Source organism: Zootermopsis nevadensis, unplaced genomic scaffold, assembly GCF_977971745.1.
Source record: "Zootermopsis nevadensis isolate Lab colony 2312 unplaced genomic scaffold, Znev_1.0 Znev_ptg000017l, whole genome shotgun sequence".
Taxonomy (NCBI): Eukaryota; Metazoa; Arthropoda; class Insecta; order Blattodea; family Termopsidae; genus Zootermopsis; species Zootermopsis nevadensis.
Genome location: NW_028259149.1, coordinates 6,780,597 through 6,806,789, shown reverse-complemented (window position 1 = coordinate 6,806,789; position 26,193 = coordinate 6,780,597). Strand labels below are relative to the sequence as shown.

The 26,193-nt window shown below is 39.0% G+C and overlaps 1 protein-coding gene across 6 annotated transcripts in view; it reads left to right on the top strand.

Moving 5' to 3' along the window:
- The window catches only part of Nmdar2 (glutamate ionotropic receptor NMDA type subunit 2), a 212,855-nt gene that overhangs the window by 167,633 nt on the left and 19,029 nt on the right, over window positions 1-26,193 (top strand). For all 6 annotated transcript variants that reach the window (XM_087350245.1, XM_087350247.1, XM_087350244.1 and 3 more), the window contains 3 exons: window positions 21,056-21,203; window positions 23,542-23,725; window positions 25,779-25,888. In XM_087350245.1, coding sequence (XP_087206371.1) covers window positions 21,056-21,203; window positions 23,542-23,725; window positions 25,779-25,888 — 442 coding nt within the window. The remainder of the gene's footprint in view (window positions 1-21,055; window positions 21,204-23,541; window positions 23,726-25,778; window positions 25,889-26,193) is intronic.

Genomic DNA, 26,193 nt, shown 5'->3' with positions numbered 1-26,193 from the left:
GCAAGGAAAATATGCCAGTTCTTCTTAATGGATTAGCTAACAAAACAATCATGATATAAATAATTTTGAGGCATTAAAAACCAAATTTTATTGCTGCTAACAGAAATATCCCCAGTGGAAGGTATCGTGAGCTATAACGATATAATTCATAGATTAAAATCCTTGATATTAGCCTAATTATGTTTACACATTTAGGACTATTCACACCAGTAGCAATAATCTTATCAGTTATTATTCCACAACTTTGTTTTGTAAGTGGCAATACTGTAGACATTTGTCTCATTTGTCTGTCACGTCTCATTATTAATTCATTGTCTGAAACCCACTTACTCTGTTATCATGGAAGTAACTTGGTCGAAGTATATGTTATTAGTTTTATTAACTAGAAGAACCTTTTGGTCCACGTGTTTATTATTCATCTTCTTTTGAAGCGAAATAAACAGATCAACATTAGAAATTATCATCTAATATCAGTTTCGTCATATAAATATTCTGAATTATTAATATTTTAGTACGTTTCCTAAGCAGGCAAATATTTTAAGGAAGCAAACAGAATGGGAAATTTGTGGCAACGACATGTTACAGATACAAGGCATTTCAACTGTAGTTATCCGTGAAGTCCTCCGTGTATATTGTCATTTGTTTATAAGAGGTCTCTCATAGTTTATGTGTGATCAAGCACAAACACTAGTTTTAGTTGACAGATATTAAGACAGTTTCTCATAAAATAACAAGAGCAAGTATATACTGAATTTCAGCTGTTTCCTTTTACCCTGTTTCCTATTTCTGTTCCCAGTCTCTGTTTGTGTTGTTCTACTAACTTAATTCAATCGCTTTGATACAAAATAGCGCCTTGTTGAACAGCATACGTCGTACTATTGAAACTGAAGCCAATCAATCAAGGCTACGCTCATGTGGATTAACGTGATGTTATAGTTCGGTCGTTTCTCCCAAGTGGAAGGTCTGAAAAGGGAGACCAAAACTCAGACAACCTAGGGGAGAATGAAAATTAGCGGAAAACATAAATAACAGACAGCAAAGTTGTGAAAGGATGAAAAATAAATCTCGTTCCGTACAGTTAATAAAGCAAAATCAACTTTCACTGATAATTTCAGCTTGATGTTCTTCTGGGTTTCGGCGTTGTGTAAACTCACCGGTAGATGCCAATGTTTCGGAGAAACATTCCATTTCCACCTTCAGGGCTTCAGTCAGGACGCACCTTGTGTGGAAATATGGGACTCATTACGTAGGAAACTAATGTAAGTGAATATGATGAGCCAGCCTACGCCGATTCAGATGTTTAAAATATTTGTCAGTGTTGATGCATCTGGAGGGCTGTTGGCCCGTAGGCTACTACATTTGACAATAGCGGAACTGGAATAGACCGAGCATCAAATCATCATCTCCTTGTGATTTCGGTGTATTCAGCATTGGACGTCCCTCTGCAGAGGTTCGCTTGAGTGTAAAATGTGTTTTGTGTTAGCTAACAGTGAAAAGGCATGATCAATACCCATGCAGATCATGTGTGTTCACTAAAATAGATTATTTTGAGTTTATTATGTCCTTCACAAGACAAAATTTTATTTTACATTAAAGTAATTTGTTGCGAAAGAAACTATGTGAATAAATTTCTTCAATGCCTGTCATCTGCACTGTAACGCTGTTTCAACTTGTAGGTAGATACCACCATTTCGGAGGAACGTACTAAGTCTCCAGGAGTTTAGATGGGGGGGATGAGTAATGCACGTGCAAGTTTGGTCAGGAAACCCGGAGGAAAGAGACCACTTCTAAAATATAAGTGTAGATAACAGGATAATATTAAATAACATCTTAAATCAAGGATGTGAGGGTGTGGTCTGGATTTATCTGGCTTGGGGTAGGGTTCAGTTTCGGTAGGTATCACCACCTTGTCGAAGGCAATCTGCCGGGTGAGGAGGCTTGCGTGCTCAAATGACCCTTAGGGCTATGCCGGCCTGAGCTTCGGCTCATGGTAGGGTCACCCAAGCCGGACAGGTCTAAGGAGATGCGCTAGACTAAGAGTGATACCCTGGTCCTCCAGGTTGGGGGTTGGGTGTAGGGCTAACAACCTTTCACCTTTAAAAAAAATATGTGTTACGAAAAAATCAACCAAGCCTCGGATCAGGACGGACTCTTTGGCACGACCACGGCAATTGAAAAAGGACATGAGATTTGGTACCTGGAACATTAGGAGCCTCTATAGGGCTGGGGCACTGAAATCAGTGTGTAGGGAATTAGGGAATTATAAGTTAGACTTAGTGGCAGTGCAGGAAGTGCGATGGGAGGGGGAGGGCACGATCCCAGTGGACAATTTTACATTTTTCTATGGAAAGGGGAATGACAATCATCAGCTAGGGACGGGTTTTTTTGTTCATAGCAGAATTAGGGCAGCAGTTAAGAGAGTAGAATTTGTTAGTGACAGGTTGTCTTACGTAATTTTGGAAGGACGTTGGTGCGACATCATTGTCCTTAATGTTCATGCCCCAACTGAAGACAAAAGCGATGATATCAAGGATAGCTTTTATGAAGAATTGGAATCAGTATTTGATACATTTGGCAAGTATCACATGAAAATTCTGCTAGGAGATTTCAATGCAAAAATTGGGAGGGAGGATGTCTTCAAACCCACAATAGGCAGCGAGAGTCTCCATGCACTTAGTAATGATAATGGCGTCAGAGCAGTGACCTTCGCTACGTCAAAAGATTTAATTGTAAAAAGTACAAAATTTCCACACCGTGATGTTCATAAATACACTTGGACTTCTCCAGATGGCAGAACACACAATCAAATAGATCATGTTTTAGTAGATAAGAGAAGGCAGACAAATGTAATTGATGTGAGATCATTCAGAGGAGCAGATTGCGACACTGATCATTATCTGGTGGTAGCAAAAGTGAGGGAGCGGCTTTCAGTAAGTAGACGAACTAAACAAAATTTTGACACAGAAAGATTTGATTTGAAAAAATTAAGTGAGGGAGAGGCAAAGGAACAATATCAAGTTGAAATTTCGAATAGGTTTCAAATTTTAGAGACAAATGAGGATAATGAAAGTGTGGACATCAACAGGGAGTGGGAAAATGTCAGAAACTGCATGAAAATTTCAGCAAAAGAGAAACTAGGATACTACAGGAGAAAGCAAAATAAACCGTGGTTTGATGAAGAATGTTCAAAATTAATAGATCGAAGGAAGCAAACAAAATTTCAATGGTTGCAGAACCCAAACAAAACAAATGCGGATAATCTATGTAACGTGAGACGTGAGGCTAGTAGAACCTTTAGGACTAAGAAAAGGGAATACCTGAAGGGCAAAATTGCTGAACTTGAGACAAATAATAAGGAAAAAAACATCAGAGACCTGTACAGAGGCATTAATAACTTTAAGAAAGGATATCAACCCCAGACTAATTTGGTAAAGGATGATAGTGGCAATTTGCTTGCAGATCCAATAAAAATTGTGAATAGGTGGAAAAATTTCTTTAGCGAGCTCTTAAATGTTCATAATACTGGTGATATTAGACAGATTAAAATGCATACAGCTGAACTGTTGGTGCCAGAACCTAGCTTAGATGAAGTGGAACTAGCCATTGGGAAGTTGAAAAGTTATAAATCTCCAGGAATTGATCAGATTCCGGCCGAATTAATTAAAGCAGGTGGCAAAGGGTTGCATATGAGGATCCATAAGCTTATTCAGTTAATTTGGGATAAGGAAGAGATGCCACATCAATGGAAGGAATCCATAATTATTCCTATTTATAAGAAGGGGGACAAGACTGAGTGTGGTAATTACCGAGGAATATCGCTGCTATCAACCTCATACAAAATTCTATCCAACATTCTTTTGGCAAGATTAACCCCATATGCGAATGAAACTATTGGGGATCATCAGTGTGGGTTCAGACGAAACAGATCAACGATTGATCAGATCTTTTGCATTCGTCAGATACTAGAGAAAAAATGGGAGTTCGGTGGGACTGTACATCAGTTATTTATAGATTTCAAAAAAGCCTATGACTCTGTGAAGAGAGAAGTGCTATATAATATTCTTATTGAATTTGGTATACCAAAGAAGCTAGTGGGTCTAATAAAAATGTGCTTAAATGAAACCTGCAGCAAAATTCGAGTAGGTAAACATGTATCTGAGACATTCCTCATCAAGAACGGTCTAAAACAAGGAGATGCTTTGTCTCCCTTGCTCTTTAACTTTGCGCTAGAATACGCCATCAGGAAGGTCCAAGGTAGGCAGGAGGGTTTGCAATTGAACGGGACACATCAGCTATTGGCATATGCTGATGATGTTAATTTATTGGGGGACGATATAAATACAATAAAGAGGAACGCAGAAGTTTTACTAGAGGCTGGTAGACAAGTGGGGCTGGAAGTAAATTCAGAAAAAACTAAGTACATGTTAGTATCTCGTCATCAGAAGACAGGCGGGCAAAATTATCTTAGGGTAGCTAATAAATCCTTTGAAAGGGTCACAAAGTTCAAATATTTGGGAACAACAATAACAAATCAAAATGATACTTGTGAGGAAGTTAGGAGGAGACTAAATTCCGGAAATGCTTGCTACTTCTCAGTTCAAAATATTTTGTCTTCAAATCTGATTTCTAAGAACCTGAAAATTAAAGTATACAAAACAATAATCTTGCCTGTTGTTTTGTATGGGTGCGAAACATGGTCTCTCACTCAGAGGGAGGAACACAGATTGCAGGTGTTTGAGAATCGGGTGTTGAGGAGGATATTCGGGCCTAAGAGGGAAGACGATGGGGCGTGGAGAAAACTGCACAATGACGAGCTTAAAAATCTGTACTGCTCCCCCAGTATTGTGAGGGTGATTAAGTCGAGAAGAGTGAGATGGGCGGGACATGTAGCGCGCATGGATGGGACAAGAGGTGTGCACCGGGTACTGGTTGGGAAACCTGAAGGGAAGAGACCGCTGGGGAGACCTAGACGTAGATGGGAGGATAATCTCAGGCGGGATCTATCCGAGATAGGAGTTGAAGGAAACTGGATTTTGTTGGCCCAGGACAGGGTCCGGTGGAGGGCTTTGGTTAATTCGGTGATGAACCTTCGGGTTCGGTAAGCCATCTAGTTAGTTAGTTAGTTAGTTAGTATTACATGCCAAAAAGCCTTTTTGTTACTTAAGAGTCTAGGAAATTTCTTAACTAGTTGAATGACTATTACCTTCTCAAGGAGGACTCGGTACAGATAATTACCGTCAAATAAGATATGTTTCTATGAAGTACAATAATAAGTGACCCAGGAGTTGAGGTCATCAAGCGACCTCAGTGTGGAGAAACTGCAGCAATCGATGAGAGCCCGTATAAAATCTGGGTCTTGTTAATATAACATGAGAGAGAGCTAATATCCTTATATGTGCCGTAATGTATCTCTATTTGTAATAAAGTGCTGTAATTAAGAGATAGTATTCAGTGTCCAAGTTACCATGGTAACTGGTTATGGTGAGATAAATCTTTGTGGTCCTCAAAGATTTCATGACACTGCTTAATCTCCTCCACTGACGTTCATTTGCAATGTGTGTACGGGGAAGTGTTCAACAACCAGCGTAATCCGTGAGCAAGTCTCACTAGTATTGGCTAACGGAATTATGCCCTTGTTATATGACGTATCTGCCATCAGTAATCCCTTTTACCTTAATTCCTAAACTTGTTGTAATAGTATGCAGGCTTGATACTAGTTAATTTGTGTTTATGTAGAAAAAAGAGCTTTTTACAAAGTAGGATTTGAGGTTCTCACGGCGGAGAACGTAAAGATGGCTGTCTTATGGTATGTAGCGTCGTGTAGTCTGGTGAAAGTTTACCGACGTTTCAGAGGTCCTTGTTGCTTCTATCATTAGGGCGCTAAATCCCAAAACACAGCCATCTTAGCGCTTTAAAACGACAGAAATTGGAAAGTCCAAAGCAAACGGCTGTCAGTCAGATCAATTACTGAGAAATGTCTGGAATTAATTTTATTAGGATGCATGTTATTCCAATAACATGCTAATAATATTTCTGTTCATGTAAGTTTAAGTTCAAATTTCCAATTTAGGACTCAGTTGACGATTGATCTGGGGAATAAAGGGAGACTCAAATTTAGAGAAATATTGCAACCACAGAATAACCCGCTTAACAGTAGCATTTTTGACATGAATGAAGCTTTAAAATATTCGTTGCCATATGTCCCGTGTCATTGGAAGGGGCCCACCACACGAAATATTGTCGATTTCTTCGGTACAGGAAAATCTGACAAGTTAAGTGGTAACGAGATGTCGGATAGTTTTCGACAATGAACACTCCTTGCACTTCAACTGTCTACAGACGTGTGAAGGACCGGCTCCTGCCTGGGACCGCCTATAATCACAGCGATATTGTGTGTTTATTTATCTGGTGGAATTGTATTGAACTTCAACAGTCAAATAATATTTTAATATGCCTTTCGCCACTTTTCAATCACCTTGTATTTTAAATAAAGTTATGTAAAAATTGTTTGTGAGTTTAAATACAAAATTATTTTTTCGTGCAAATTCGTGCATCGTGAAGTAAAGGCAAAACGTGTACTGCCTTATCTGACGATCTGACTTTTGTTATACGCAAGTTCATATATTTATATCTACACAGTCTGAAGCAAGAAACATCGCCCTGTTGATGGAGGTAGCAAGCTCCTCTGAAACGTGGACACGGGGCAAAACCTGGAAGAATTATCTTTAATAATCGCTGTCGTGATAGTCTGAAATCTCGCCTCAATTAATTTCGCTTGTCGTAGACGCTATTGGTAAGCTGTTGTGGACACGGTAATGAACCTCCAGATTAAATGAAAGGCGGTAAATTTCATGACGATCTGAGTGAGCATTAACTTTTGCTAAAAGATATTTCCGTGGATGACACTGCGTAACTCTTTCACATTTCTGCCTTATTGAACTACATAACCTGGCATCCCGAACGTTAAAGTTCATATACCGAGTTAGTAAACTGCGTTGTTGAGATTCATTTAACAATTTCCTCTCTACGGATATAATCAAATACCAGGAAACATATGCCTATAACCGCAGTAATGTCGTCCCGAAAATGTTAATCCTTGTGCTATCGAAACTTCGCTAGAACCCGAGGAGAGAGGAGAAGAAAATTGACTGACTCTTAAGTGAAGAGGCTTCCGTGCTTTATCTACGATCCAGGTCGTTTGCTTTCAAAGTGGAAAGCTCTTCTGGGAGAACGACATGACGCATTGAGAAAATCAGTACTAGATATCAAAATATTTTGGAATATTCTTTATTTGGATAATTTATTTCCTTCTTTTTCTTTGAGCCCACACTAGGTTCGGAATTTAAAGGAAGAAGTTTATTACCCCTCTTTTTGTGAAATAACTGAAATTTATTTAAAAGTATGTATTTTGTTTTTCTACGCCTATGAGAATTTAATAAATTTCCGAAAATATAATGTACTTAAATCCTTTTCATGATGAGATTAAGATAATCTATTTAGCAGTTTACTTCTCGTGAAACAAATAGTACGCTCATCTAGTCGAATTCCCAACCTTTGATGGAACTAAACAAAGTTCATTGCCGTGTTCACAAAAACCCGGCCCCGGCCCCGGCCCCGGCCCCGGCCCCGGCCCCTATTCAGAGCCAGCTGATTTCAATCCACATCCCCTACCGCGTTTTCCTAAAACGCATATTTGAAATATTTACGCCTAGGTATTCCGAGCGGTCTCATCCTATCTGACCTTAGAATCAAAGTTGTGTCCGCATTTCTCATCTCCCCTGCGCGCTCTACTTACACCGCTCATTTTATATTCCTAGAAATGATAAAAATGTTTAAAGTTTGAGTTTCAGATCGACTGGTGGTCTCTTAAAATAAAACGACATTGTTTCCCAGTGGCTTACAGCGCATTTTAATCAAGTAGGTTTCGTTAATTTCCTTGTAAGATATGCAAGAGGAACTCCATCCTACTATAGACTTGCATCTGTCATTGTCATGAATCCCCGACTTTAGCACAACTCAAAATTCTCCACAAGGTACGCGGCTGATCAGCGGTTCGGCTATGAACGTGCATGACAGCCGTGATAAAGAGTTCCGATGTCCCAACGGAGACGATGATGTCGATGCTAGTCTTCAGGGTTGCAACGTCGAATTGACTTGCAGGTAGACATCGGCGTTTTGGGAGGAACGCTGTGCCTCCATTTTTAAGGCTGAGGTCAGCCCTGCGACATTATGTTGGTAGTGACTTATATTAAGCCTCGTGACAACATTATTTTCTAGTCCTAAATGTAAAATTCGTTTACTGCAATGAATTTATTTACATCATACTCCTGTATTATTGGTCTTGGGATGAGAAGTTTAAGATTTGGATGCTTTTAGACTTTTCGTACGAATGACCTTATCTTTCGGAAGATCTGTATAGAAAGAAGGGAACACATGGGTGCTGTGCTATGTGATAGGAATTTCGTGTCAGGAGGCTGGAATGTCTTGAATTAAACCGTGTAGGGCAGCTAGCCAAGTTTGTAAACATGTTCTGTGAAAAACAACAGTTGAGGAAAGGAGTAGGGGAGTGAAGCAAGAGAAGGAACAGAATTATCTAAAAGAAACCTTAAACTAGTAGTAGAAGGGTTAGAGAGTTAGGTTTCAAACGCGGAAGATAAAAACAGTTTGTTTTACTCTTTAAAGCACAGTGGAAACTGTACATTCCAATTGATTTCACTTTCATTAATTTTGCTGTTTGCCCACAGAATGCATTTATGGGGCTTCGTATGATTCTGAGCACAAAAAGCGATCATTTCCCTGAAGAGCATTGACCAACTGAACTGTAATAAAGAAGCGTTGTGTTTTCTGTGAAGCAGAAACCGACATTTCAATAATATTATATGAACTTCATATTGCAAAGGGTTAACGGATCTGAATTCGCATGTGAGTGTATTCATCGTCATCAGTTGCGCTACAACCCTTTTCGGGTCTTGGCTTCCTGAGAGGTTTCCTGGTCTTAAAGTGTGCATTTATGAGTAGTGAGTGACCAGCCCACTGACTCTACTGTCCACAGATCACGAGAAAAACTCTGCTGAGGGAAGTCGTTTCTGGTCGGTGCGGGGGGAATGTTACTTATCAGCTGGACTAGAGAGCTGCTATTGGTGCGAAGTGTGATACGTCAGAGTTTTACTCTACTGCACACAGACTGAAAACATCAAGCAGTTAAGAGTAGCGTGTAGTGAGCGCACCTCTAATGTGTTCTGTGGGTGTTGCGATAATATTCTAGATTAAATCACTGTGCCGCTGTGAGGTAATCTTAAAGCTGTACCCATTAGAACATATGAAAGCCTGTCGTCTGTTGTTCGTTGAGTGGTTGTGGAACGAATGCTTTTAGGATGGGTCGTCACTCACCGTGAAATCTTGCGCATGCGCGTATATCGAATTCCTAGCAGGGATTTTCTCCTGATCTGTGGGCTGTATTTTATACACAATTTCTACTCAATCCCGATTTGACTGCCAGAGCCATCTAGCAGTTAATCAGGAGACTATTTAGGTGAGAAATGGCCGCTGAATTTTTCTTACGAAACATCTCGTATCATGCTCGTAAGGTTCTTTTACGTGCCGTAAATCTACGACATGGGACCGCCTGCTTCACTTCCCCTCCGAAGGATTTTTGTCACCCTTAAAAATCCATCGACCTCGGCCGAGATTGAACCCGCAAACCTTGGGTCCAGTGGCGAGCCCGCTAACCACTTGCTTAAAATGAGATGCAGTTACTATTTTAGGAAGGACTTAGGATGACGAGAACCACGGTACAGTGACGTCCAAGCCGAGGTTCGAACCCGTTATATCCGACTGCAAAGCAAGAAGCATTACCACTGAAATAACTTGCTAGTATAGAAAGAGGAACGAAGGACGTAAAGAGAGACAGAGACAGCTGAAATGGAAATTCCGAGACACGAATCTTAAATGTTGAAAGAGCAGGGCGAGGCAGATCGGAAGGAATAAAACTAAAACTTCAGATGGAAGACATAAAACACGCGGTGGTACTGATAGTACTATTGGGAACAAATAGGATTAAGAAAATATTAGGACTAAAGCCACGGGAGAAATACGGCATGGGAAGTAGACGGAGAGGAAACGAGAACAAAATGAAAAACGGAAAGGATAAGCGGTTAGGAAAACATTCAGGCCTAACGGGGACAAGTAAGTGGGCAGTTTGGGATATTAATGGCAAGAAACTTTGCGGGTTTTACATTATGTTGGAAATTTTTGAAATAAAAGAGGTTACTTCGAGCTGGAAATTTAGCTCGGATGAGGAGATAAATTCAAGCAGAATTTTGGTGAGATGTCTCTTGAAAAGGCATCATTTGAAAGAGCGATAAGGATATTACAGACTAATACATGGATGTATCCTGGGGAAGTAATTTGTGGGGAATAATTGACCCAGGGTCGTATCCAACGGCTGGCTTCATTACTAGTTATAGTGAACAGACTTTTACAGATAGTCAGGTAGTCACCTTGTTACTTAGACTGTTAGCCTGCCAGTCAGAAAATCAATAAAAAAAGAGAAATTGGAATGAAAACTTTGGAGACTGCAGAGAGGAAATATTCATTTGAGGGACAAAGAAATGGGGGAAATGGAAGAGAATTTCAAGGAAGAATGTGAAAGAATTGTTTCATTATAATATGGTAGTTTTGTAGGGAGAGCGGTAAAGTTGGTATGAAGTGATGCAATTGGTGAAGAGGAATCGAGATGTCTACGCAAATTAGATCCGAGGATCTCACGATCGTGCGTATGAAGATGGCTACATTCTTCGTCGTTACTCCGTGAACCCTGGTAGAAGATGATAGACTCTTCATGTGTGCGTACTGCAACCAAAATCAGCGATTTCTCAGCTCTGATGATGGAAGCATCAAGCACCTCTGTAGTGAGGTATATTTGATAGCCTATAAAGAGTATAAAGAGAGACTGACTGTTACTGAACTAACGAACGAGTAATGTAAATTCTATATTCATTCCACTCGATTGTAATGACGCATGATGTCGTCTCTCAGGCACACTTGTATCACATCTTAGGTTTAAAGTTTTGTTTGACTCCATCTTGATTACGTCCTTGAAGGGACATCCTGCAATCATGTTTTATATATTAATCAAATAGTACATTTCGAACTATCTAAAGAATTTTTCCTTCTTATGCTCCATACAAACAGTATCCTTAAGCACGAATAAAGATTAACTTCTTCCTACCGAAACTCAAAAAATTTCTACAAATGCAATCGCAAACAATCACTCACGACGAGCACAGTGCCACTACAAAATCAATAGTGACAGACTTTCATTTACGACGCTAGAAATTGATCGCACCCACCGAAGAAGTAATACAGATATCGGAGGAATCGGTCGTCGTGAACATCGGTTCATGACCCCTCCGTTAGAGTGTGTCAGTGTGTATGTTTGAATGAACTTGTTTACCTATGTGGCACCATTATCGATATATGTTGTAGCATCGTGCCATCTCGAGACTTTGAATAGAAGTGTCTTAGTGTCAGTGCCATCTGTACGCAACACTCAGAGGCTACTACGTAATGAAAATAATTTAAATTTCTTCTGTGGAAGCATTCCGTATTAAGCAACAAATTTTTATAGGACATGATGTAATTCACTTAAATATATTTAAATTCTGTGGTAATATTTGAAATTATGTATGATGCAATGCACGTGAGAATCATTACGTATGAACGTACACCGATTTTTCATACATATTTTCACTCTTTTTTCTCCCTATTAAAATGGTTTTGAATTCAATCACTAAATTTGTATGACTAATTATATATTTGAGGACGGAGAGCACTTCTTATTAAATATATACAAACATCACTTCAGCAGCTAGTTGCAAAAACACACACTCAATCTGGAATTTAACAAAATAAATCATTATCGAGATTACAATGTACACCTAATGATAAACTTTAATGTAAGATTGTAATTATAATGCATGTTATGGTTTGTCTAAATACATCTCAAAGTGTAAATGGACCCCCAAGACGCCGGAAGATTTGTCATTGGGGTTTTCATTAATTTTCTCATTGCCTTCACGTGATTTCTAAAACATTATCTTCAAATAAACCACTACCACTTCATTGGACATCATCTTCAATTCACCGCTCAACGCTATATTACCTTATAAGTTCAAAAGGGTTTTTCTTTTAAATCAACCATGAATCAGTGAATAAGAAAATACAGGAAGGCAAAGTTTATGAAAACTCAAAGTATCCACTTTTAAGATAAAACTCGTTCTTTAAAGTAGCGACTGTGTTATTTATTCACAATTTATTAAAATTTCCTGTCTCAACTTCCTGAGTAAAGCAATTCCTTTACTGCAGTTGGTGCCTTAGGTCGACTTGATCAGTCTGCAACAAGAAATCTGCGAAATACGTGATTCGTCTTTCTCATGGAAATGACACGGGAGCTTCTTCTCTTGATGAGGAAGTCAGAGAGAATGTTTCATTCCCTTGAGAATGTTATTTAATAGCTCGGAATATCAGTGCATTAGAATGAACCGATATGATAAATAGAATATTCGTAGCATTTTAACATTTATAAATCTTAATATTATTCATGGTCAGTACTTTTTCCATCGTCTGTGCTTTAAAACCTCGACGTTTCGGAGGCTGGTTCTGTCTCCGTCTTTAGGTGAGAGGTACCTACTCTATTGGGTCCCTTAGATAGAGCTAGTCTCTGTCAGTTACCTCTCACCTGAAGATGGAGACAGAACCAGCCTCCGAAACGTCGTGGTTTTAAAAAACAGACGATGGAAGAAGTACTGACAATGAATAATTTTAAGTGTAAACTCCCGTCGTCAAAACCCTTTAGAATTGAATTTATAAATCTTTGCACGAATTAGAATATGCGGACCTAAGAGTATATTTTAAATCCTGAAGGTAAGCTACCGCTTCGGTAAAATATGTATAAACGGGAGGATAATATTAATATAAATCTTAAAAACTGTGTCTGAGAATGTGGATTAGATTAATCCGGCTCAAGATACGGACCAGTGGCCGGTTATTGTAAACGCGGTATTGAAACTTCAATTTCCGTAAAATGCATGGAAATTCTCGCCCAGCTGAGAGACTATAATCTTCTCAAGAATGCCACTACTCCATGGAATTGTTTTTAATATAACCCCATGTATGCGATTTTAAAGTTGGTTTAACTGAAAAATATTTTAACGCGTCAAGAAATGAATTAAAGTAATCTTGAACCCTAAAACTGAAGATATCGATCAGTGTTGAAATATATCTCTGAAATATCCATAACGTATCCAGGTCGGTATTTTCTTGCAGTCGATTTTGACGCGGGGTTCGAGTTTGCGAGATGAAAGTCGCGTTCTCGCTTGACCGGGTACTTTTCTGACCCCATACCACAAGAGGCGGTTTCTAGTGGATGTTGCCGACTGCCACGCCCCTGTGCTGTGCTCGGGTCGGCTACCCGCAACATGCCGTGTTTGTGTGTGTCCTCCGATCGATAACCTATCTTTCCTTACTCCCTAGCTGCACCGTCTACCAGCCCATCAACCCACCCACCAAGTCGCTCGCCTGCCGAACACACCACGACATCGGCATGTGACTGATTTTTTAATGGGTCCAAGGCTATTTTTGAATGTGACTGTCTTCGGGGAAGTTGCACAGTATAGTCTGGTCGATTTTTACCGGCGTTTCAGAGGTCCTTGCTGCCTCCATCATTAGGGAGGTCCATGAGACTACAAGGCGCAACATCCCAGAAGGCATTCGTCTTCGTATTGTTCTTCTGGGCTTTGGCGCCTTGTAGACCCAGAAGACCTCGTCGCCGTGTGAACCTGAAATCTCGCCTGGGCGATTTCTGTTACAGACAAGTTTGCAATACTCGTCTGCAGCTCGCCGTTCGCTTACTGTCTCATTAGAATATCTTAGTTGTTTCCTACGTGTTTCCTTTGGTCAATTGAAGTGTATTCTTTGTTAGTCATTTTGTTGTTATAAAACGGCGTATCAAGTGATTAGGTTATGTTGCTTTTGTTTATAAAAATTGAAACTACTGTTAAAGCGAGTTTTGCAGGACTTGGGAGGAAGATTTTTTGGCTGATCAAGAGCTTCCCCGCATTTATGGTTCCCGAAAGTTCATTACTATGTTCCCAAGAGCCCCCACTTGATCTTACCTCCAACCGGTTGAATGAAGTCTATAAATTAATATCCTATTCGTTTGAGATGCAGTTTAATTTTATTTCCTTCTCTGTCGTTGCCTCGCAGGTCCTTTTTTCCTTAAGACTTCCGGTTAACAGTTACAGTCCACGACTGTAATCTTGAGACTTGCAATGAATGCAGGAAGTCCGAAGTGTTAAAGGCACCCCACTTCCTCACCCCGCAAGTCTCAAGATTACAGTCGTGGGCTGTACACGAATTTATTGTTTTCATGCGTACTATATGTTTTACCTATCTCATCTTCATAGTTTGATAGCTATGTTATGCTGCATGTGTCGTAAACTACAAATTATGGAGCTGCTCTTAATGATATTTTCTCTAATCTGCTGTTACTCCATCGCTCTTAGATCCAAATATTCTTCTTAGCATCTTGTCTCCAAACACACTCAATCCGTTATTCTCATATATTTTTAACGTTATGATATCAGGGCATTTCTGATCACCGCCCTAAAATGTAGTTGATCATGAGTCGTAATAGTAGATCCTTTGTCTTTCTATAAAGGGAACTATAGAAGAATTTAGACAGAGAGTTTGAGTGAAAACAATAAAGAACTCTGTCGTGGTAACCGAAATAGACTGAAGTAAATAACCCTCAGGTAAGAAAGTGTTAAGTCCTCTGACACTAAGACAGATGACCACAGTGATAGAAAATAGTAAATTATGTTTATAACAGAGACCGATCGTCATCAACACTGCTTTATCCACAACGTACAGACCCCACTGTCCCCTGACGGTCGATATAATGCACGAGAAATGGGAAGTCTGTTTCCATAGCAACCAATTGTGATATTTCTGTTACTTTGAGAGTACAGAAACTTTGGATGTTTTAAAATAAGTGTAAAGAAGACTCGGCTTTGGCAAGATACATTTCAGGTTTTCAAAAGTCTAGTGTCGAACACTAATGTTATGCTACATGATCCAGCACAAGGCTTCCCAAAGACACGTGAGTGCATAAGGCGTGTATTTTGCTGCGTGCTAGAGAAAGTTTTCTTCTTCTTGTTACTGTACTAAGTGGTATTTATTTATTTATTTAGTGTTCTGTCTGACGACAGGTCCATATGAACAGGATCCTTCCATCCTTTTCTCGGACTGGGACCTGTTCATATACGTTCTTGGCAGATGATCCAGAAGTGGTTTGCCATTGCCTTCTTCTGTGTGTGAATGGAGTAATTGTTGGGATGCCACGGAGAAACCGGGGAAGCCCCCGGAGGAAAACTCCGCGTTGCCTAGACCACGGCCTTGCCCAACACAAGTTATAAATTCGGGCACCGCCGGGAATCGAACCCGAGACCCCAGGATTACAAGGCCAGCGTTCTAACCGCTAGACCACCGTGGCGAAAGTAAAATTAGTGTGGAGTATTTTCACAATTAATACAGAGAAAATAATGCGTCAATGACGTTAAATTCAGACAACGACCACGAGTACAACAAATTCCGATACTTGCACCACGTTTTTGCAATAACACATTTTGTATTTTATTTGCAACTAAGAATGTCTCCATAGAATCGATGCTCAGCAGAGTTAAAGTCTCCGAAGAACAATCTACAGACTGGATTAAAGAACAAAGTGTTTCATGGCGAACATACAAGATCTCGTGGTGCTAGTGACCTGTATTTCAGAACGAAATTCTTTCAGTAAGGCGGCGCTACTATGGGTCCAGCCAGAGTAATCCCTGGATGCTAAAGTAAGCTTTCCAACGGAACCTCATTTCCAGATTAACCTAATTCTCCTAGCTTAAAGTCTCACCCCGTCAGATGCCCATCTCCATGGTCAAACGTGCCTCTTCAATTGTGTTGCCAGCAGTCTGATAGTGATTTTAAAACAATATCACAAACCAAGGACACTTAGATCGATGTCGATGAATATACTGATAAAGCTTGCTGCATTCAGAACCCAAATAACAGCAATATCATTGAAATTAAATTGATCGAATGTTGTGAGGGTGATTGACATAAAATATATTACATCCAACTGTCTGTGTTGGATTACAAATATATTTTTATTGTCCCACCATTAACTCACAAGATTCACATACAATTACGGCTGATCCTTTCGTGTAAGTATTTCCTCCGTTTTTAGGTGAAAACTGTAAAATTTTCATAGCCAATAAAACAGAATTGTGCTTCCAAATGTATGTTTTATTTACATTTTAATGATAACATCATGAAACTGCGAGGTTCCCATTAAATCAAAGCAAATTATAAAGTTGTAATTTTAGATAAAGGCACGAGGAAGACCCCGGTTCCAAATTGAAAGTGCATAAATTTCTATTCTTGTAAGTAACATAATTTCGCAAGCAAAAGCCATTTTTTACTCTAAAATTGTTCCCTCTGTTCCAAAATACCAATGTTTTATCACTGCATATTTATTTGCTTCGCAATTTGATAGACTATACAGCTGAATAAAGAACATCACACTACCAAGTGGTATCGCTCCTGATTTGTATTTGGGACGTCCCGGGTTCAAATCCTGAGACTGGCTCTCCTGATTGAGATTCTTGCGTCTTTCCCCCATGCTCACCAGGCAGACACCTTAACTCATGTCACAATTCTTTCTTCCATATACTTTTCAATTAATTATGTATTAGTCAACCTACAATTCTGAACTACTGTCAGTGTCGTTAAGTAACTGACTATATAAAACGGAAATCTGAAAAATCTAAATTCTGAAAAGTTAAAATACAACGAGGTAACACTTTCGGCAGATTTTCCCCTCTTAAGAGTGTATTTTGTTAAGAATCGGACATTAGTTTTAAATAGGTCAGGAAAGAACACTCACGTGTCTAGCAAACAGCAATTCGTCATTGCTGAAACATTAATCATTCTGTCCAGTCGTGTCCTAGATTGATATGAGGTTGCATATTCCCAGTACTTACCGACCGTCAGGCTCTCTTGAGTACCAGTCGACATGTTCTTCAATTGCAGTTCATCCTCGTCCTTACAGCCCATTTCCCCCACTTCCCTTGGTTTAACTAAGTTCTAAGTCCCTTATTCCTCTCCCACTTATTTATCCATGCACTGTCGTCTTTCTCACTCCTTCCATCAGATGGCTCGCTGTTTGTCCTTTATGTTAGCCTTCCATTTGGCTTGTGTACTTACCACCCACGAACCAAAAGACACAACGTCATATTTTTCGAGGAAAATGTTTCTACCGACGTCTACCTACTCCTAATGAAACAGCCAATGTCCTTCAGACTTGACTAGGATTACGCCGTTCGTACGACGCAGAAAAACGGTGACGATTGTAATAAGAAGAAATTAAATCGAGGTCATGGTAGAGCCTATGCTGGAGTCTGGCGGAGTCTACATTTAGCGAGAATCTGGAATCTGGCTGTCGGTTTCATTTTGGTGGGTTTGTCATACATTTTCACATTTAAATTGGTTTATACATAAACGTTGAACTTTCAAATTCGGCTGGATATCTTTACAGGAAACAAGCATTGCAAAGACGAGATCTGGTTGTGGGCACATACTCATTTCCCAAAAGGATTGTTAATTTCTTAAATGCCTCAAGTCGAAAATTCGAACAAAACTTATGTTTGTACGGCGTCATATAGCGTCCGACCAAACTACTCATCCAACACAGCGTGTGCGACTTCACGGTCCTCTCAGAGAGTACACTTTGGAACAGCGTCGTGCAAAAATATCTTTCTGTGGAGGCGTGCCTGGAAGGGGTGTGCACCCTCGAAGGATCTGAAAATTCGTAAAATGAGCAACCAGTATCTGCGAATTCCTGCGCTGAAGATTGTGAATGCAAGACAACATTGAACTTTGAACTTTGTATTTCAGGGGCGTGAATCGTATTGTTCCCTTCTAAAGCAATGTTTCACGTATAGGAGATCTGTAAAGGAGATGTCGCTGTGTGATTAAGAATGGCTAACAAAACATTTTTGTCATAACATGATTGAATTAGCTACATGTTCACATTAAAACGCTGCAATATATACTTCTGCATCTAGTGTTACATAGCTGAGATTGTTGCCACAAATAAGTTAGGAAATATACGCAAAGCGTAACAATTCTGGCTAGTTCGCCAGACTTTGACATTTGGCTTTTAATCAAAGTAATCAAGTAACCATTGAAAATAAGATCGCCCGGGATTCCCCACCAAACCAAGTAAATCGCCTACATTTTTATGTACAGTGCCCGTTATTGATGTTCGATTTTAACAAAAATTAGAATGTGTCGATAAATTGTATTTAATTTCTCGAGTATCAAATTTCATAAAAATCTGTCCAACCGTTCTCGAGTTTCATGCTGACAGATGGACGGAATGGTTTAAATAGGCTTTCCGCAGCAATGCAAACGTGACAAAAGAAGTTTTAATTTTGAAAAATAAGGCAGAGCCATTGATTTATGCAATTTATCTGTTAACTAATTTTTAAACCTAAATGGGATTTATGGTGGTGTGAGCTGTAATATCAATTAATTCTTGTAGCCAGAAGCTCTAACGTCTCAGAGAAAATGATCTTTTACATCAATAAAGAATAATTCTCAGAAACTTATTTTTTCATTTTCATCATTGTTCATCTACGGTATACAACTTTGCAATTTTCATTTAAGTGACACGAATATCTTCAGAGACTACGAAATTTCTTCTAGTAACTGAACTTTCGTCTAATTTAATTATCACCAATGATTTTCTGTTTGAAACTCAACTCACTAAGGTAATTGGAAAATTTTCAGCAAATTGTTGGACTCCACGTTAAAGGACTCTGCTAATGAAAACGACTTATCACACTGGTAGATTGCATGACTGCAATTGCATTGCTGAGTTATATTAATTCTCCAGACTTCTACTAGTTACACAGCGAACAAGTATTGCTGATTTCAAGATATGGCGTATAGTGGATGCAATCTATCCTAAAGCAATCTAGTGGTTCTTCTCGCTGAGTGATATTCCCAGACGTTTTGATTCAGAATTGGACTTCTTCTGTTTGCAGACATTTATTGAAACAATTTACGAAATGTGTTCATTCCATAAGAATTCCGGCACGTTTGCCATAATTTGACCATTGAACAAAGGACTGTAAGACGGTAGCTATGGTAACTAGGGCATCCTGGGGATTCTGACCCCCCCCCCCCCCCTAGACAGTTCGGCTAGCAGAAACGCGTGTAGGTCTTCATGTAAAGTGTGCTTTAGTGTTGGATTTTATCCTAAATTAGAATGTATCAACAAATTTGTTGAACTGACCAATATTCAGTTTCATGAATGTGCCTTCAACCTTGCTTGGTTTGTTAGATACAAATGGACGGGCGAAAGGACGGAGCAGTTTTATTATGCGTTCTGCAGGTACGCGAAAATAAGTTTTAAACTTAAGGATAAGTTAATCGAAATAACACTTCCTTTTTTAACTTCCATTGCTTAATTTATTCTTTGTTTATAAAAATAAAATATCAGAACTGTTATCGCTTTACAAAATCTTAATGTTATTTATTTCTTACTGGCGATTTTAATATTGATACAAATTAATCCGGGTCATATATATTACGTGAAGTGATTATTGAAATTCGGCTTATTCAACTAAATATGAAAGAACGTATTACAGAAATTCTTAACAAAACGTCTTGTTGTTGAAACGTATTGGAGCGTAAGGCTTTTTCCACTTAACAGAAAAACTGAGCCTGTGGCCATCACACGTCATCTTTTTTTCTTTCATTCGTTTGAAACAGAACCAACAGCATCCCTGCCCGTAGTGACAGAAGTGGAAGGCCTACTTTTACTGCTTTCAGTGTACCTTCATAAAATGATGTAGTGGCGGAAGAAACGGTCTGGACTAAAAATACGAAGAGAGACTTGAGTTCGGTGTCGCATATCGCATTTCGAGGGCATTGAACTGAAAGGCGATGCAGAGGGTGGAACAGGCGATCGTAACTTCATATTCTCGGAGGAAAGTCTGACAGCCCCGGAAATATATTAACAAGTTAGGAAATGTTTGCGTAGTGTACCAGTTCTGGGGCGTTAGGAAGACCTTTTGACCTTTCATCTTTGTCAATGGCTGGAGAATATCCTGGCAGGAAATTTTTAACCAAGTCTTTTCGGCGCTCAAGATCACAGAAAGTACAAATTATTGCTGTCTGATTTTGACCAAAATATGAACTTATAGACAAATTCTAGTCAAGTGTCTCCCATATTAAATTTCATGATAATCTGTTCCGCAGTTGGTGTGTTTTCACATGCGTGCAGATATCAATCTACATTCACATACATGAGATCGCGAATAAAAATAACACTGGAATAACTAAATTGAAACAGGATTGGAATGAATGAATGAATTTAGAACAGAGAGTGTGAAAGAGGAATGTGTTGGTCAGAAATTTGATATCTTCCCCAAATTAGTTAGTTACTTAGAGTGAGACTTCAGGTTCTGACAGTACCGAGTTGTCTTTTGGGTTGTTGCACCTAGTGGACGTTTACCGACGTTCCAGATGTGCTTACTCCTTCATCGCGTTTTTTGTGGAGGCAATAAGCACCTCTGAAACGTTTTAAAACTTTCACCAGACTACACGATGCGCCAGCCCAGAATACACCCGTCTTTAACGACGGTAGTAATAATGCTCTGTATTTTAAATCTGAACACAGAAGAATACCTTTAACTTTTAAGCACGAGTTCTTTTCTTTGTTAGTTAGTTAGTTAGTTCAACCCCTGTAACTCACTGTCGAGGCATACTGGTCATCTACAAGATGCCCATGTCTTCGTAAATGGATATAAACGTTCTTCTGGCACGACAGTCAAACACAGGCTATACTAATTGTACCCGAAGTGATTCAGGCGTGCAATGTGGTGTATGTTGCGTTTATTTTGTGGCTTCAACCAGAACTTTTCTCGTGTTTCAGAGTGGACATAAACGAGGCGCATCGCAATGGCAGCTATTACCAGTGTTGCTCCGGCTTCTGCATCGATCTTTTGGAAAAATTCGCCGAAGAACTTGGATTCACTTACGAACTTGTCAGAGTCGAAGATGGGCGATGGGGAACGTTAGATGTAAGTTGACGTGGTAACATAACTGTGTTATTAGAATATTTCAGTAATTTTAACACATGAGGAGGTTTATGAGAAATAAGCAGAAACACATAAATGTCGGCCGGCTTCTGGGTTGTAGCGCCGTGTGGTCTGGTAGACGTTTACCAATGTTTCAGAGGTCCTTGCTGCTCCAGAAGTTAGCCATCTTCGTACTCACTGCCGCAAGAACCTAAAATCCAACATAATATGTTAGTAACGGCTATGTGAAACTAGTTCTGAAAATAGACCTCCTGTTCTGATTAGTAAACTACACTATGTAAGTTCGGTACATTCAATCAGCAGATCAGCTTATAACTTTGCCTGTTATTCTATGTGGGTGTAAAACGTGTTATCTCGTCCTGAAAGGCATATGTTAAGGGTATTTGTGAACGGAGTACTGAATAGATATATTTTCGAGCTCCCTAAAGTTGAGAAATTTCTTAACTATCTGAGCGACAATTATTTCTTCAAGAACAGATTGCCGTCTTCTGCTTCGTTAACCAGTTTAGCACTGTAAGTTGCTACCAACGTTTTAGAGGAACGTATCGCATCAATCTTTAGAGCAGAAGTCTCAATAAAAACCCTTTTATCTTAAGTTAGACATATGACGTTGTCTCTATCACACTCACGCCTTCGTATAGACATACTTTGGGAGTGTTTTGTATTGAGAGTGGAGGCTGAGTGGAATAACGCTAGGTGAGAACGTCGTCTGTATTGTGGTTATTCGATTTTGGAGTAGGGAACCAAGCCTGTTCAACTCATCCTTATTGCGCTGTGAAGTCTCCGTCTGTGCACTTTGCATACACGATCACACCCTGTCTGTTTCTGACAAAAATAAAGTAACGCAATCCTGTCCAGTATCCGGTGACTGCGTGGTCTGGTTTGTGAACATCAGACTACACCTATATGAACCCTATTTAAAGTAGTAATATGATAGGAGATAAATTCTGAAATAGAGTCCTATTAACTAGATTTTTTTTGGAAGTCATATCTATAAATTTGTTTGATTTTATCATATCAATCCGTATGTTATGGGATAAGAAAACTCGAAGACAATCGGAATATCTGAGGTTCTCATGGCGGTGAAGTTTTCGACGTCGGTCTCCTATGTTTTACCAACGTTTTGAAGAAACATACGCTTCCATCTTCAAGGTTGACAGCCTCCGAAACATTGGTGGTATCTGACTACAAATCCACACGACGTTAAAACTCACAATACCAACATCGACAGAATAAGGAGGCACAGAAACTTTTGTTAAATTTAAAAGAGTAAGTCAGTGAAAACGGCATTAATTTTTTCTGTTGAATTATATTCAAAACTTTAATATTCATCAACAGCTTCAAATTTGGGATCTTACGATCTCATAATATAATGATAATAATTGAGGAACGTAACCCAATGAACATTATTACATCCCTTACTGAAGTGAGGTTATGGTACATAATTTTTCAAAATATGTTTGTTCAAGGTCTCTTTTAATATTATCCTGCCATTAACGTCTCACAAGGCTACACTTCCCTTCAGGGTTTCAGATTAAAATACTACATTTATCTCTCACGTCTTCCATGCATGCTACATCGCTCTCCCATCTAGTATTTGGTGATGTTTTCGTCCTAGTAATATCGGTTAAGAGAAAAAATTTTAAACTCGTAAATTTCCCATTCTCACAATTGAATGAATTTGACGTCAACATTTTTGGGATTTTGAGATTCTCACAGTATTGAAAATATGGACCTACGTTAAAATTGTGTAAATTATATTTTCATGTGTCTTTATAGCTCACATCAAGGGAAGAAAATAGATTAAGGGTGTTTGACAACAGGGTGCTTAGGATAATATTCGAACCTAACAGAGATTAAGTAACAGCAGACTGAGGAAAACTGCATAAAGAGGATCTCCACACTTGTGCCCTGTGCAAATATTATTAGGGTGATCAGATTGACGGGGCATTTAGCTCTAGGTTTAGATGGGAGGACAGTATTAAAATTGATTTTCGGGAAATACGTTTTGGGGTGTACATCGGATTGATGTCTCTCAGGATAGAGACTGGTAATTAACCTTCGTACTCCACGAGGAGAGGTCAATTTGTTGACTAGCTGAGCACACCACCAGCTTCTCAAGAAGTACCCTGCTCCATGGCGTTAGTTTAGCCTCTATACATTTCCTTGTTTCCCTTCGGCATTGAATATTACCCCCTGCTCTCCTCTGCACGTGGAACGCTTGGTTGTGCTGCCACGGTAAAGTGTGCAGTGGTGCCATCTGTCAGACAGTACTAGTACTGTTCCGAATATACTGGCAACAATTTCGTTGTTTTTTCAGAACGGGAAATGGAACGGTCTGATTGCCGACCTTGTGAACCGTAAGACGGATATGGTAATGACATCTCTGATGATTAATTCGGAGAGGGAAGCGGTGGTGGACTTCACAGTACCTTTTATGGAAACAGGCATCGCCATTGTGGTTGCAAAGAGGACGGGCATAATTTCTCCTACTGCGTTCTTAGGTGAGTAAGATGTTAAGAGCGCTGTCAATTGTCTAGCCCACTGCTCCGTCGCCCCTTTCAGGCGAAAACAATCCCCATAGCACCTCATTTTCAAATGTTTTTAATCTGTGTCCTTCCCTTAATTTGAGAGACCACACAGTACGTGTAAAAATATAGTTCTGCATGAAGATTTCTGTCTTCTGGGTTGTTGCGCTATGTAGTATTTTAACATCGACCATACTACACGGCGCAACAACCCGAAAGACAGAAATCTTCATACTCACCGCTGTGAAAACCTCAAATCTTACATAGTTCTACGTCTTTTTAATTTTGGCCATTACATAGAAGACGTGAAGACAAAAGATTCTGAAGCAAACTCAAGCATTCCGTAAACTGTATCCGGTATTAATTTCTTCGTGAATGCACTGTTGATCACCATCCTCATTTCCAAATGCTTCTACATCACCAATCATCCACTTTACCTTCATTAGTCTTTGTTGTTCAAAATATTATACTATTAAGACAACTGTTAGTCAGAAGATTTGGTAGAGTATCAATATTTACAGAAAGTACGCAATATTTCATAACACAAACCCATTTCATAATTCCGTAAAGAAAGTATTAATGTTGTTTCTGTAGTATCAGGGTGTTATTTCTTTGTAAATTATTGTTAGTACATTTGTACGTGGCCGTGGCAACGTATAATTTCCTTTGTTTGAAACCTGCATAAGAATTATTTAAACTGTCAAGAGACGGCAGGATCCCCCCCTCCCCACTAAATACTCTCATACATCAAATCTAGAAAGCAGTTTCAAGGCAATTAATCTCGTTTACAGAGAATGGGAAAGCTTAAATAACGGACAAGAAAAATCAGTCACTAACCTTATCTTTGAAACTAAATGCTCAGGAAAATAATCAACGTTTTTAACTTTGAGTCTGTAAAAATATACTTTAATCAAAAGCGTATATTTTATGTAAATCGATTAATTTCCTGTGTAAGATATGAACGTATTATTACATTTTCATTCCTGACCGAAATTTGTATTCACACTGGTGATATTTTATAACCGAACTGTCCGATTCTCTGTCTGTAGATTTGTAACAATAATTCGTTCGTTCGTTCGTTCATTCAGTAACCTGAAGACTGAAGTAGAGCCAGTTCATGAACGTGAAAAAGAAATGTAGACTGTACCTCGAAGAATAGCCAAGAAAACATTCGTATAAATTAAAATTTCTCTCGCGTTTTATAGAGGTATTTTCTCTGTACATCTTTCCGCTTTATTTGTCATGATTTGTTTCACACAAGCCAACAGAAGTTCAATATTCTGTTGCGCAGTGAACAAAAGAACACACTGGACGGCTCTCTTGTTGTAACGGGAAGCTAGTTACCTGTTGCTTCCCCAGCTGTACGTGACACTTTGCAACGAAGCAAGAGATTTAATCAGAAGTGCCGGTGTTCTGCGTTTTATTACGCGTGCAATCTGTGTTAAGTAGAAAACCTGAAGAAACAATATATCACATAAACTCCATGGCACAAATTTCTTTCTGGAAGTTACAGGAAAGTCAATTTACTGTTCTTTTATAAACAGACGATTAAAAGCCCAAATCAAATAAGCGAAATAATTTAGTCCTCTGTTATCTCAACCATTTTGTTGATATGTCCTTCTAGCATAAATTCCTCGATGCATAATTTAGAAAATGGTATGTTACGACTTTAATTAATAATTATTCTAATTTTACTCATTTCACACTGAGGTTACCTTAATAATAAATGCCATGCGTCTTTGTACTTACTTACCTATAAATTTCTATAGTAATACGATCAGGCTCTACAGATTGACAGCCAATGAGATGGTAGGAGAACATTATTAATATACTTTCACAGATTTTGTAAAACATTAAAACACTCAGGCAAAGCTTTTAATTTTCCAATTGAGATTTCTTTCTCAGAGCATAGAAAGGGTTGCGGTTTCCAGAATATTGTCCAAAATACGTAGCTCACGTACCAAGTGACTACTACTGACCTAACAAGACGTCTCTTACTTTAGATTTTGCTTTCCATTATTTTTTCCAGAACCTTTTGATACTGCATCTTGGATGTTGGTGGGCGTTGTAGCTATTCAGGCTGCCACGTTTACAATATTTTTGTTCGAATGGCTCAGTCCTGCAGGATTTGACATGAAGGTACGTCCGATATCCTTGACCATTAAAGTTTTAAATGATTTTTACTTTTCATGTAATAAACATCAGTATCTTTTATAATGTATAGTCCTATATATAGTGTGTGTATGTATTTAGAGCTACATACGAAATCAAAATATACATGCTCATATATGTGTATACATTTATATTACGTATGTGTGTACATATAGATATCAGAAAAATCATAATTGACATTTTATATGGGTATGAATCTTTATTTCTATCCATAGCAGAAGAATACAAATTGACAGTATTAACCAGACGCCAAGCGTCTGGGTTAACCCTGC